The sequence below is a fragment of the Xyrauchen texanus genome, chromosome 10, assembly GCF_025860055.1.
Source record: "Xyrauchen texanus isolate HMW12.3.18 chromosome 10, RBS_HiC_50CHRs, whole genome shotgun sequence".
Lineage (NCBI taxonomy): Eukaryota > Metazoa > Chordata > Actinopteri > Cypriniformes > Catostomidae > Xyrauchen > Xyrauchen texanus.
Window position 1 is genome coordinate 11,090,809 of NC_068285.1, and position 13,250 is coordinate 11,104,058.

Below are 13,250 nucleotides of genomic sequence, written 5' to 3' on the forward strand. Positions count from 1 at the left end.
CCGGGAAAATGACCGGTATGCCAGATTACCAGTCCAGCCCTGGTCGTCATGCATGCAAATGAACAACTGATCATGCATTTCATATGAAAGCAATGCGTTTAAAGCTTTGGTTCAGCGCAAGTAGAAACCAGTTAACGACTCATTTACGCAGTTTCGGTACTCAGTTATTTTGCTAGGTAACAAACTAAATGATTAATACACTAAAGTGCAAGTATATATCAGGTCAGTAAAAGATTTTTACAAATATTAAAATAATATTATTAAATCATAAATTGTATATTAATGCAATAATAAAATAATAAATAATATACATTTTATAATTTAAGTAAAAAGTTATTAAATTAAAATCACTTTCAAGTGACAAATATCAAGTCATACACTCAGATAAACTGACACCAGCTAAATTTAACAAACCAACATTACTTGCTAAATTAAAATACAATCGGACCATTTTCATATATATATATATATATATATATATATATATATATATATATATATATATATATATATATATATATAAATATATACTACTCATAAAAGGACATAAAAAGTATGCTTTTAATTTATCAGTAAATAGTGTCTGAAACATGTAAAGAAGGAAGAACTTAACATTTAAATGCAAGACATGCAAAACAAAAATGTGTGTTTTGTTGTGTTTGTGTCCTGATTAGTATATATGATTCTGTTCCTTAATTGTTTATAATTATGTAAATTATATTTACTTAAAATGGGTGGCATACGGGTTGACAGCAATGTAATGCTAGTGCTAGCATGTGCTTGAAAACCAGCTGTTTCAGAACAAGAGCAAGAATTGAGCCCAACAGGGGGGGAAGAGGTTCCTCATTTCCTGAGCGTTTACCCGCAAACTGCGTCACCAAAGCATTCCTGCACAGCTCACGAACTGAAGTCACGAGATGACCAAACAACAGACACATACACCACATCTGAGCTTTCATCTTAACAGAGTTTTCACAAAGCAATAAACTCAACACGTTACCCAACACCCTGGTAACCCGGTATGCTCAGAAGACAATAACACCTTTCTGTTTCGATGCTTTGACCGTCTGTCAGGATTATGACATGTTTTATGAAGGGCGTGTGTCCTGCTGATAGACAGAGGTCGATTCTGTATCCATGGCATCAAAAACACTGCAACCCAGGAATCCTCAGTTCCTTGTTCTGGTATTTTTCTTTCTCTATTACCCTTTTGTTTTCCTTCAAAACATTGTACAGCCGTTTCATTCACATTGCCCAAGGCTACATTATACCAGACTTTCAAACCCAAAAGTAAATATAAATGACTATATTTTCATTTTACATGCCAAGTAGGATACATATTATTTATCCTTTACACAAGACATTTTCCAGGTCATATTTTACCCCAAAGAACTGTATATTAATATATTTAAATCAAATCAAATCAAATCAAATAAAGCCTGTTTTCAGACCTTTAAGATTTTATGCATAGCGACATAATTTCTTCGTGACTATTAAGCACCTCCGCAATATTGTAAATGGTCTTGTCATTTAACTTTATTGTTTTTACTGATTTTAATTTTTTTATAATTCCCATTATTCTCAATTATGATTCTATGTAATACAGAATGTTTCATTTTTTTTATTTGTATTTTGTTTATTTAAACCAGCAGAAATTATAGTCAGAACAACACATTTTTGGTATAAATACATAACAATTGAAATTATATATAGCCATGGCCAAAAGTATTGGCAGTGACATACATTTTGTATTTCTCAAAGTTTTCTGCTTCAGTTGTTGTGGTGTTGATTCACATTGTTTCTAGATTATTGTGCAGAGTGATCAGATGCATTTTAAATAATTGCAAAAAGCTTCATTGGCCAAAAATGAACTTTATCACAAAAACCCAAATTTCATTGTTTTTTGGCCCTGTCACAAAATGACCAGCTAACATTATTTCACTAATCATATCAGCAGCACCTGGGAAAGTGTGAACGAGTACTAGTCAGGTGAAATCACTCTATCATTCTGATTGGATTATAAGAGCGGACTGATTGCTATAAAAGGAGGGAAGAAATGCTTCAGGACGTCCCAGAGTGTCCAGTAAGCGCCAGGACCATCTCCTCCTGAGGAGTCAGCTACAGAATCGTGTCACCACCAGTGCAGATCTTCCTCAATATTGGCAGCAGGTTGGTGTGAGTGCATCTGCACGCACAGTGAGGCGAAGACTTTTGGACAATGGCCTTGTGTCAAGAGGAGCAGCAAAGAAGCCACTTCTCTCCAAGAAAAACATCAAGGACAGGCTGAAATTCGGCAGGAAGTACAAGGATTGTACAGCAGAAGACTGGTGCAAAGATATTTTCTCTGATGAAGCCCCCTTGCGAAAGTTTGGGAATCTGGAAAATCGATAGTCCAGAGAAGAAAAGGTGAACGCTACCATGGGTCCTGTGTCGTGCCAACAGTGAAGCATCCTGAGACCATCCATGTGTGGGGTTGCTTTTCATCCAAGGGAGTGGGCCCTCTCACACTTCTGCCCAAAAACACTGCCATGAATAAAGAATGGCATCAAAACATCCTGCAACTTCTCCCAACGATCCAGGGGCAATTTGGTGATGATCCGTCTATTTTCCAGCATGATGGAGCACCATGTCACAAGGCAAGATTGATAATTCGGAGATCATTACATTGAAATTTTGGATCTTTGGCCGGGCAGCACCCCGGATGTTAATCCCATAGAGAAGCTGTGATCAATCCTCAAAAGGCGAGTGGACAACCAGCAGCCCACAAATTGTGATCAACTCCAAGCACTATTAAGTCAAGAATGGATCGGCATCTGTCAGGATTTGGCCCAGAAGCTGATATCCAGCATGCCAGAGCGAATTTCAGAGGTTATGAAGAACAAGGGTCAACAGTGTAAATATTGACTCTTTGCATAAATTGAATGTTTTTGCCAATAAAAGCTTTTAAAACTCATGAAATGCTTATCATTGGTTTCCAGTATACCACAGAAACATGTGAAAACATATCTACAAATACTGAAGCAGTAAACTTTGCAAAACACAAAATGTATGTCACTGCCAATACTTTTGGCCATGGCTGTACAGTACAATTTTATAATGTTATTTTTTTCACATGAAGGTAATGAGACTTTTTTTGCATTAAGAATGGGGGTGCTTAATTGCCATGAATATATTGTTAAAATGCAAAAAATCTTAGTGGTCCTGAAACACGCTTGAAGTGAAATTAAGTCATTTTTATTTGTTTGTAAACTGTGTTTAAAATAAATAATTAAGTAAAAAGTCAATAATAATTGTATTTAGAACCCCAGCGGAGGTTTACGTTCCTCTATTTTCTTATTTATTTATTTTGATTTTGGGGTGAAATATGGCCTGGACATGACAGGATTCATGAGATTTAACAAATAACACTTAAAATCTTCCTCTCGGTCAACTTAAATGAAATGAAACGGCATGAATAATTTGAGTGGGTGTGTTCTAGGGTGGAGATGTTCACGTAAAAAAGGAAATCACGCATGGAAGTGCTATTCTGGTGTGCCCCAACATAGCTACTACATTTCCTGTCTTACCGTGACAACAGAGATGGCCTTATATAAACAAACAAAACAGATATATTTTGCAGAAGAACACCAACAAGTGTATCAAAGTCGCTTTTGCCCAATAAAGAATCATTTGTTTTGGTCATATCCGTTTTCTCTAATACAATCTACTTTGTTAACAAGTGTTATTTTTGTCACTCTCAATGCGGTTATAATTTAATAATCCTAATATTGGGAAAAGTTACAGCATGTCTCAAGTAGGAACTGTTCTGTAATCAAACTAAATAATTCATGGTGTTTGGACAAGCATGCTGAAAGTAATCACTGCGCGAAGGACCCTCAATAAAAACAAACACTCAAAAATCTAGGCTGCTTCACAAAAAATTAATATCTATTTGCATTAGCTTTGAGGCCGTCTACATTCTGGTGTACTCCTTAATTACAAAATTAACTTTCAGCAGATATAGCCTATGCATTTAAAATGTACAGCTTCTACATCTTCTGAGAAAACGGACAAAAAATATTAATGACTGTGTTATACAAGTTTTTGTCCAATTAAACTGTTGATACACGCCCCCTTTTTGAGCACAAACCATGAAAACGACATACCTGAACTTAAATGGTTGTATTTACGGGACCCTTTGGAGTACGGACACAGTTGTGGTATCTTTAGAAAGAAGACTTTTTGGGCTTTATTTCCCAAGTTTCAGAATTAATAGATGTTGCTATTTATTAAAGTTAGAGAAGCTGAAGTTTATAGTAATGGAAATAATTTGTGCTGAATGCGTTTTTATAATCTAAAAAACAATAATAAAAGTGCCAAAACAACCCAGAAACACAATGTTCCCAAAGCCACAAGTCTAAAGAAGTTACGTGTCAAATTTGAAGATGATCGAACAAAAAATGAGGTTCTTGCGAGCTAAAAATGTAAAAACATCTCAAGACGACACTAAATCTGACTGCACTGATCGGCTATTATGAATAAAACTACGCCACATTTTTAAAAGTAGACTTTGGAGACGGGCTGGTTTTGTTTATGAGACTCTAATATATCAGATCATACACAGTTTTACAACATGAATGCTGCTCAGATTGCAGTTTGATGAAGAACGATGATGAAGGGTGATTCTTTCAGGTGAGATCTCATGTAAACAATATATCAATATTTCTCAGATTTATCACTTTTATGGACAAAAAGTGCTATTGGATGTTTTTCAATGAACGCTTGTCATTGACGATTGACCCAAGTGTGTTGAACTGGATTCATCTGGCGATCATGATTTCATAACAAAAGTCCCTTTTGATATTGCATGTTTTCATTTGTACTCCTGCACAAATAACTCAATCGCTGTTTCTGGAGCATTGCTATCGTGAAACAGAGATCGGATATCAATGTTCAACCCTTAGACCTTTGAAAAGATGTATCATTTATTAACATTAATTACATTTATAGACGATAAATTATATATTAAATGTAAGCAGAGTGACGTCACCACCACGTGCGGGCGATTGCGTATCAACATGTTAATATGCTACGATTAGCCCCCAACTTCCTGCTTCAACAGAAAAGCATCAACGCAGGAATGAAAACTGTGCTCATCAAGACATTTCATGGGATCTTTAAAATTTAAACATTTTGAAAGACATGTCGAATTGAAACTGAAGCATGTTCAATCATACGAGACTTTTTTGATGAGTGACTAACTTGTAGAACAAAATAAAGATACTAGCATAATTTAACACACACGCACAAACTTTAAAAACACTCCAGGTCACGTAAAAATGTACTGGTTTGTCTGGGAACCCTACTCATTTCAATTGGCTCATTTCAAACTTTGCAAACACGTTGGGATGTCTAAACAGCTTTAATTCAGTCCAAAACTACAGACCTCATTTGCAACGATGTGACAAGCATCACCAAATACACAAACACCACGAGCAAAGCAAATATATATTTTGGCTCGTGATTCATCAGTACAAACTCTCAGGACTTCACGAGGCTGTTGGTCAAACAGAAACAAAAGACAAGCTTACCTTTCAGGTTTTTGGGGTTGTTCTGCTTTGTACGTGGCATTTTCAGAGGTTATTTTGCTTGCTCATTGAAACTCCGTCCTGAAAGGTGATGGATGGAATGCAGGCGATCCCATGGGGAAAGGCGAACTACTATTCCACACAGGAAGGACACCTTCGGCACATCTGAAACAAAGAAAAGACAAACAGAGTGAAACCAAAAGCAAACCAGAAAATAAATGGAGAAAATCCATTTCACCTGCTGGAAACACCTGTGATGTGTTCAGGCCCTCTCTAGCACTAGTCACTAGTCCTGTCAGTATGAATGGACATATGCATGTAGCCTGTATCCACTGTTGTACACAAATTAAACTATTGAGACTGTGAAAGGTTTAGAGTTTAAAAGAGGGCCAAAAGAGCCATACACCCAAAACACCCTAGAACGTATTGTTTTCGGTGGATTGACATTGATAATGAAGTGTGGTGCCATAATCGCAGTTTTGATCTGAATGGTCTGTTGTTCTCATTGCGTTGACTGACTGATGTGCGCTGCTTTGATACTCACACCTGCTGCTCTATCTGGTTGGAAACACAGAGGAATGACAATACACTGTCGTCCCTACCGTACAGCACTTTCAAAGGTGCTACTGGGGTCTGACAATTGATACGTTTGCGAAGCACTGTTGAGAAACGGAACAAAACATCACATGCCCTACAGTATTTGCCTGCCATTTAGTTTTGAAAATAGCACTCTGAAATTGACTATGTATAAACGCAAAAGTAGCATTTTGCTAGTCTAGCTATAATTAAAACAATTAATTATAAATGATACGTGACCTGCTCCATTATTTTGAGTGATTAATTTGTGTGTGTGACGCACCTGTTCTACCCGCTCCGTACGGGACTCCAACCAACATCTCCGGCGTGCTCTTACAAGGAGGCTAAAGGCTACAGCCTCTAACATCAGTTGCTAGTGCACCTCTTGAGGTCAGGAGAGTGAGGTTTACACACTGCACAGCTATCTACCAGCTGGCTCCCGTTACACTCACCCCCTAAACCTCACTCCCATCCGGGTCACGGCACCATTGTGATGCTGTTCTACCTGCTCCGTATGGGACTCGAACCTAGGTCTCCGGCGTGGGAGGCGGGTGCTCTAACAAGGAGGCTAAAGGCCTCTAGCGTCAGTCGCTAGTGCACCTCTTGAGGTCAGGAGAGTGAGGTTTACCCACTGCACAGCTATCTACCAGCTGGCTCCCGTTACATGTGCATTAAAGTAAAAGAGAATGCTTTTAAATGATTATATCTCGACAATAGTTTGGAGTGGAAACACGATCATTAAGTTATTGGAAAATTTTGACTTTTAAGACTTTTTTTCTAACCTTATGCTTAAATGTTTTTCAATGTGTTCACATATATTAGGCTAAACAAGAAGAACAGAAATAAAAACATGCATCTTTAAAATAAACTTTTAATATTGTGTTCTGAAAAAAGGGTTAATTTAAAAACACACCTCTTTTATAAGGTCTTAATAACACTTTTTGTCAACACTGTCAGAAATTTAGGAAAATGTTTAATAGAATCTGAAAACATTAATGTCAGTCAGATTTATAGTTTTTTTTTCTATTTTCGGTTTCACAACCATGCTGTCAAATTCATCATCGCATTATAATGCAATTGTTTGGGATTTTTTTTTATATTTGTTTGTATTAAATTTACCACAAAATTGTAACTGCGTTTAAAGGGAAAGTTCACCCAAAAATAACATTTCTGTAATCATTTACTCTCACTCATGCTGTTTGACTTTATCTTCCCGGAGGAAAGGGAGATATTCGGCAGAATGACAGCCTCGGTAACCATTAATTTTCTTGCATGGAAAGCAGATGCAATAAAAGTGAATAGTGACTGAGGATAACAAACTCTCTAACTTAATTTGTGTTCCATGAAATAAAGAAAGTCATACAGGTTCAGAACAGCATGAAGGTGAGTAAATGATAGAGTTTTCATTTTTGGATGAACTATCCCTTTAAATGCAGAAACCTTTTATGTATTTCTGTTGTTGCAGATACTAATAGGATCTACTTAACACAAAGAAACTATTTCTATATGCATTTTCTATATCAAAAAGGCATATTTTTTTCATTAACATTTTCTGTCTGAATATCATAAATGTTTATTTTAAAGATGCACGTTTATATTTAAGTATATAATATATATTTGTCTGTATTAAATATTGAGTTTAGGGTAGTACGTGTAAATGTAGCGTAGTCATTTTCACAAAATAAAGAGTAAATAAATGAAATTATACTTTTGTGTTAAAATTCAAACTCACTTTCATTATATAAACAAAAGATGCAATGAAACTGAACAGTGACTAAGCCTGTCATTCTGCCTTAAATCTAAATTTTGTTTTCCACTGAAGAAAGTCAAAAGTGTTTGAAAAGCATGAGGGTGAGTAAATAATGACAGAATTTTTATTTCGGGGTTAACTTTTCCTTTATCTGTGATGAGCAAAATATGATGCTTTTGTCAACTCCATCAGATATTCTGTTCAAGGGTGGTGACAATCCAATAGCTGGAAACTTTAATTGATTAAGTAATGGATGTGGATGCCAGATTGTGCATCAATATTTATAGTAAACACTAAAGCTTTCTTTATGGTGTTGGGGTGCATGATGGCTCCTAACCGTTTAATGCAATGCACACAAGGCAGATGATGTTGTCAGGTTATGACACATATCACCAGACTTCAACCTTTTAAAACGGCATCTCCCAAGATAGAAATGTTGAATATCTTGGCATTGCACAAATAGGCGGTGCAAGCTCATAACCTCCGCCTTTTACTCAAGATGCTCTTTGTTTCAATGTTCAGAAGGTTTTATTTTCTGTAAACATTTTTCAGCTCCATTGTTCCACATGCAAACGCAGATCTGCCATGCCTCGCCCATGCCTCCTCATATACACACACACACACACACACACACACTACATTACATAACACTTACTACGAGTGTGTATGATTTCTCACCGTGTGCAGCTCTACGGCAATGACATCACCTCCCCGACGATTCGAGCACACACACACTCACGGCGCATGCACCAGGTCTCTTTTTCTCCTAGTGTGTGTGTGTGTGTGTGTGTGTGTGTGTGTGTGTGTGTGTGTGTGTGTGTGTGTGTGTGTGTGTGTGTGTGTGTGTGTGTTTAAACGTTCCCCTGGCAATAATATTACTGCAGAAGCGTGCCAACAATTTTTGCCAAATCTGCCACTTTAGATCAGTGTAGTGCATGGCACTTGTAAGCCCAAGGTCATGGTTTCGATTCCGATGGAACACACAAATACTGATACAATGCATGCTTTGAATGCAGAATACACACAGATTGAAAAACTTTTAACCAGGCAATAGGAAACACCCCGAAACTAACCTGACAGAGCCAACTGAAACTGCTGCACACACACTCGTCACATAGATTACCAATCTGACAGCCTCTACTATTGGTAGCCTGTAGGCTACTATGATCAGCATGCGATGAGTCACAATGTGTCCAAAACTAACGGGCACAACACCAGCGAATTTGCATGCGGCTAAAGCCGCTGCGCTTTTATGGCACATCTCAGTGGCAAATCCAGGTGCGCACCGGATGAATGGCGCATTAATGCCCTTAAGAAACACATGAAGAGGGCGGAGCCGGGGAAAACCCCTGTGAGTCCTCTGTTACAGGACACAACAAGACACACTTCCTTGATTCGACACCAAAATGCGCTTTAAACCAGCCGAAGACGCAAAGCACATCCAAATAAAAACGCGTCCGGTTGCATCCCGTGGGTGTTTTACGCTTACCTGCCGTAGCGATCGTGGCTTCAGCGACTCTCTCAAGCAGTGTTGCGGGCTTGGTAAACATTTACACCCCGCTTATTAGGATTCTGGAGACGTGCGCTCTCGGCGACATACAAAACATGGGCCGGCTCGGAACAAACCCGACCGACACCCGTTAAAATCAGCGTAAAACTCACACAGACGTTCTCGCAACTTTCATCAACGCATTAACATCTCACTTGCAACATTGGGTTCCAAAACAACACCACTTGGAGATGCGTTTACGCATTATAACGCTTTACTACATGCGTCCAAAACACTTATTGATGGATAAACGCGTCTTCAACGCGCAGTTTTTGTAGGCTACTTACAGGTGCTGTGTGAACTGTTGTCAAGGGTTTCAACTTGTAACGGTCTGAGGTCTGTTTTTTCCTCTTGCTCTCTTCTCTCACTTTCTATTGCAGGAAACAGACAGGCCCACTGACGTCAACGGGGGTCCCGTCTCCGCCTCCCAATCCGGAGCCAACACGCACAGGGAGTGTCGCGACGGCCGATGATACGCTTGAATAAAATATGTTAAGCATAATCTGAATGACTATCATTTTACATTAAATGCGTTCTGGAAGTATATGCATATGTGATTGGTGCGGTTTCCGCGAGCGGAATGCGAAACCCGCGTTTGTGCGTCACTTCAAAAGCGCCGATTGTCGTTGAACCCCTCAGTTGGGGCCCCGTGTGCGCATAGTTCAGGATTGACGGTGTTCCCGGAGGTTCCTTGTTTGTTAGGTCACGTTGTGCCCATCAACCAGCGCTGGGCTTTCCCACAATGATCAAGAAGAACAATGGGAGAATTCTGCGCACAGGGTGTGTTTGTGGTGTCATAATGCGCCAAATTGTTTTAAACATATGCACGGAATGGAATGTTTTGAAAGCATGTTATTGTGCGCGTTTTAGAACTCAAGATTCTACGAAACAATGTGCATAAATGTCACTGTTACGTAGACCTTTTGACAGTATGTTGACAATGAATAATATTATAACTGTGCGCCCTCACACACTGCATTGTATGCTCTTGTTTTCTAACATATCTGTGAGCGTTGCTGCAGTGTGAAGGCAGGCGAATGATGAAGGTGTTTGAAGTGGGAAATAAATCCAAGTACATGTTTTTCTTAGTATTTAGAGTGAACAGCAAGATGTTTAAAAAGAGAACTGTTACTTTGCCAGTTAATTGTTGGTGAATTGCAGTAAATTGTACAACATTTGGGTTTAAAATAAATGATCAACTTAAAAACAAATAAGATTCATTTTATATATATATAAACAAATTATTGATATAAAAATATTTTATATATATATATATATATATATATATATATATAATAGTACACAGATATCTTCTGCAACATCCTAGTTAAAAATTATAATAATAAACAAATAATATTATATATATATATATATATATATATATATATATATATATATATATATCATTTTTTTAATAAGATGTTGCAGAAGATACCTGTGTACTTTGAACAAGGAATATGAACAATATGATCTAAATGGCATGACACTATAAAAAAATGTTGTGTCATTTATTTAAATAACTATAGGCTTTATTTCTTTACCTCTTACTGTTATGCCAAAATACATCATGTAGGTATATTGTGATCTGTTATGTTATGTTGTCAAATGGTGTCCCTGCTCAGTTATGTAGATAACATTTATTTGTGCATATACTTATTTGTTTGCACATTTACTTTATAATATACACTATCTTTCAAAAGAGTCACTTACTCAGTCTTTATTTTTGTTTCTTCACATTTTAGAATAATAGTACATTCATCACAGCTATGGAATAATAGAAATTTAACTATGGGAATTATGTTGTGAAAAAAAAATCTCCAAAATAAATAAAAACTGTGTTATATTTTAGCAGCTTCAAGTGGCCACACTTTGTCTAGAATTTGCAGAAATGTACTCTTGACATTTTCTCAACCAACGTCTTGAGGTTTCACCCTAAGATGCTTTTTAAACAGTATTGAAGGAGTTCCCATCTATGTTGGGCACTTAGTGGCTGATTTTCTTGTTTATTCGGTCCAAGTAATCATTAGAATTTTTTTTATTTTAGTTGTGTTATGTGTTATATAATAAATTAATATGGTGGCACAAATATTTTTGTCAACAAAACTAATTTCATTTAATCATATACCTTCAGATCAAAAGGTTTTTAAGATCATGCGAAACTTTTGAATGGTAGTGTGTTTCAAACAAAGAGTGGGATTTGTGTGTATATGTATAAACACTCACCTAAAGGATTATTAGGAACACCATACTAATACTGTGTTTGACCCCCTTTCGCCTTCAGAACTGCCTTAATTCTACGTGGCATTGATTCAACAAGGTGCTGAAAGCATTCTTTAGAAATGTTGGCCCATATTGATAGGATAGCATCTTGCAGTTGATGGAGATTTGTGGGATGCACATCCAGGGCACGAAGCTCCCGTTCCACCACATCCCAAAGATGCTCTATTGGGTTGAGATCTGGTGACTGTGGGGGCCATTTTAGTACAGTGAACTCATTGTCATGTTCAAGAAACCAATTTGAAATGATTCGAGCTTTGTGACATGGTGCATTATCCTGCTGGAAGTCGCCATCAGAGGATGGATCCATGCATGTTCTCATTCTGTTTACACCAAATTCTGACTCTACCATCTGAATGTCTCAACAGAAATCGAGACTCATCAGACCAGGCAACATTTTTCCAGTCTTCAACTGTCCAATTTTGGTGAGCTCTTGCAAATTGTAGCCTCTTTTTCCTATTTGTAGTGGAGATGAGTGGTACCCGGTGGGGTCTTCTGCTGTTGTAGCCCATCCGCCTCAAGGTTGTGCGTGTTGTGGCTTCACAAATGCTTTGCTGCATACCTCGGTTGTAACAAGTGGTTATTTCAGGCAAAGTTGCTCTTCTATCAGCTTGAATCAGTCGGCCCATTCTCCTATGACCTCTAGCATCAACAAGGCATTTTTGCCCACAGGACTGCCGCATACTGGATGTTTTTCCCTTTTCACACCATTCTTTGTAAACCCTAGAAATGGTTGTGCGTGAAAATCCCAGTAACTGAGCAGATTGTGAAATACTCAGACCGGCCCGTCTGGCACCAACAACCATGCCACGCTCAAAATTGCTTAAATCACCTTTCTTTCCCATTCTGACATTCAGTTTGGAGTTCAGGAGATTGTCTTGACCAGGACCACACCCCTAAATGCATTGAAGCAACTGCCATGTGATTGGTTGATTAGATAATTGCATTAATGCGAGAAATTGAACAGGTGTTCCTAATAATCCTTTAGGTGAGTGTATATATATATATATATATATACACGTACATACATACACTGGTGGCCAAATGTTTGGAATAATGTTCAGATTTGGCTGTTTAGGAAAGAAATTGGTGCTTTAATTCACCAAAGTGGCATTCAACTGATCACAAAGTATATTCAGGACATTACTGATCTGAAAAAACAGCACCATCACTATTTAAAAAAAATACACTAAACACCAGTTTCATGTACAACAGTAAAGAGGAGACTCAGGAGGCCTTATGGGAAGAATTGCAAAGATAAAGCCACTTTTGAAACGGAAATATAAAAAGAAAAGGTTCGAGTGGACAAAGAAACACAGACATTGGACAACAGATAATTGGAAAAGAGTGTTATGGATCTTAACCCCATTGAGATTTTGCATCAGCACCGACTGGGCACGCTTGTGCGTGAGGCGCACTACCATAGCGTCCGAGTAACTCCATCCCGAGAAAAGAGATGCTTTGCGCTGGAGAGAACTTGCTCTTTTCCCAGTTGACCTGAAGCCCCAGTCGGCTGAGGTGTCTGTGTACC

General features: G+C 37.8%; 1 protein-coding gene across 2 annotated transcripts in view; it reads right to left on the bottom strand.

Moving 5' to 3' along the window:
- The window catches only part of LOC127650185 (zinc finger protein 40-like), an 82,778-nt gene extending 72,982 nt beyond the window's left edge, over positions 1 to 9,796 (bottom strand). Inside the window, exons 1-2 of one of the 2 annotated variants that reach the window (XM_052135438.1) lie at positions 9,730 to 9,796; positions 5,571 to 5,732 (exon numbers count right to left, since the gene is read on the bottom strand). In XM_052135438.1, the coding sequence (XP_051991398.1) occupies positions 5,571 to 5,610 (40 nt within the window). In that variant the 5' untranslated portion in view covers positions 5,611 to 5,732; positions 9,730 to 9,796. Of the gene's footprint in view, positions 1 to 5,570; positions 5,733 to 9,382 lie in introns of both variants that reach the window. The other variant, XM_052135437.1, reaches the window with a different exon arrangement.
- Positions 9,797 to 13,250: the final 3,454 nt, after the last annotated feature.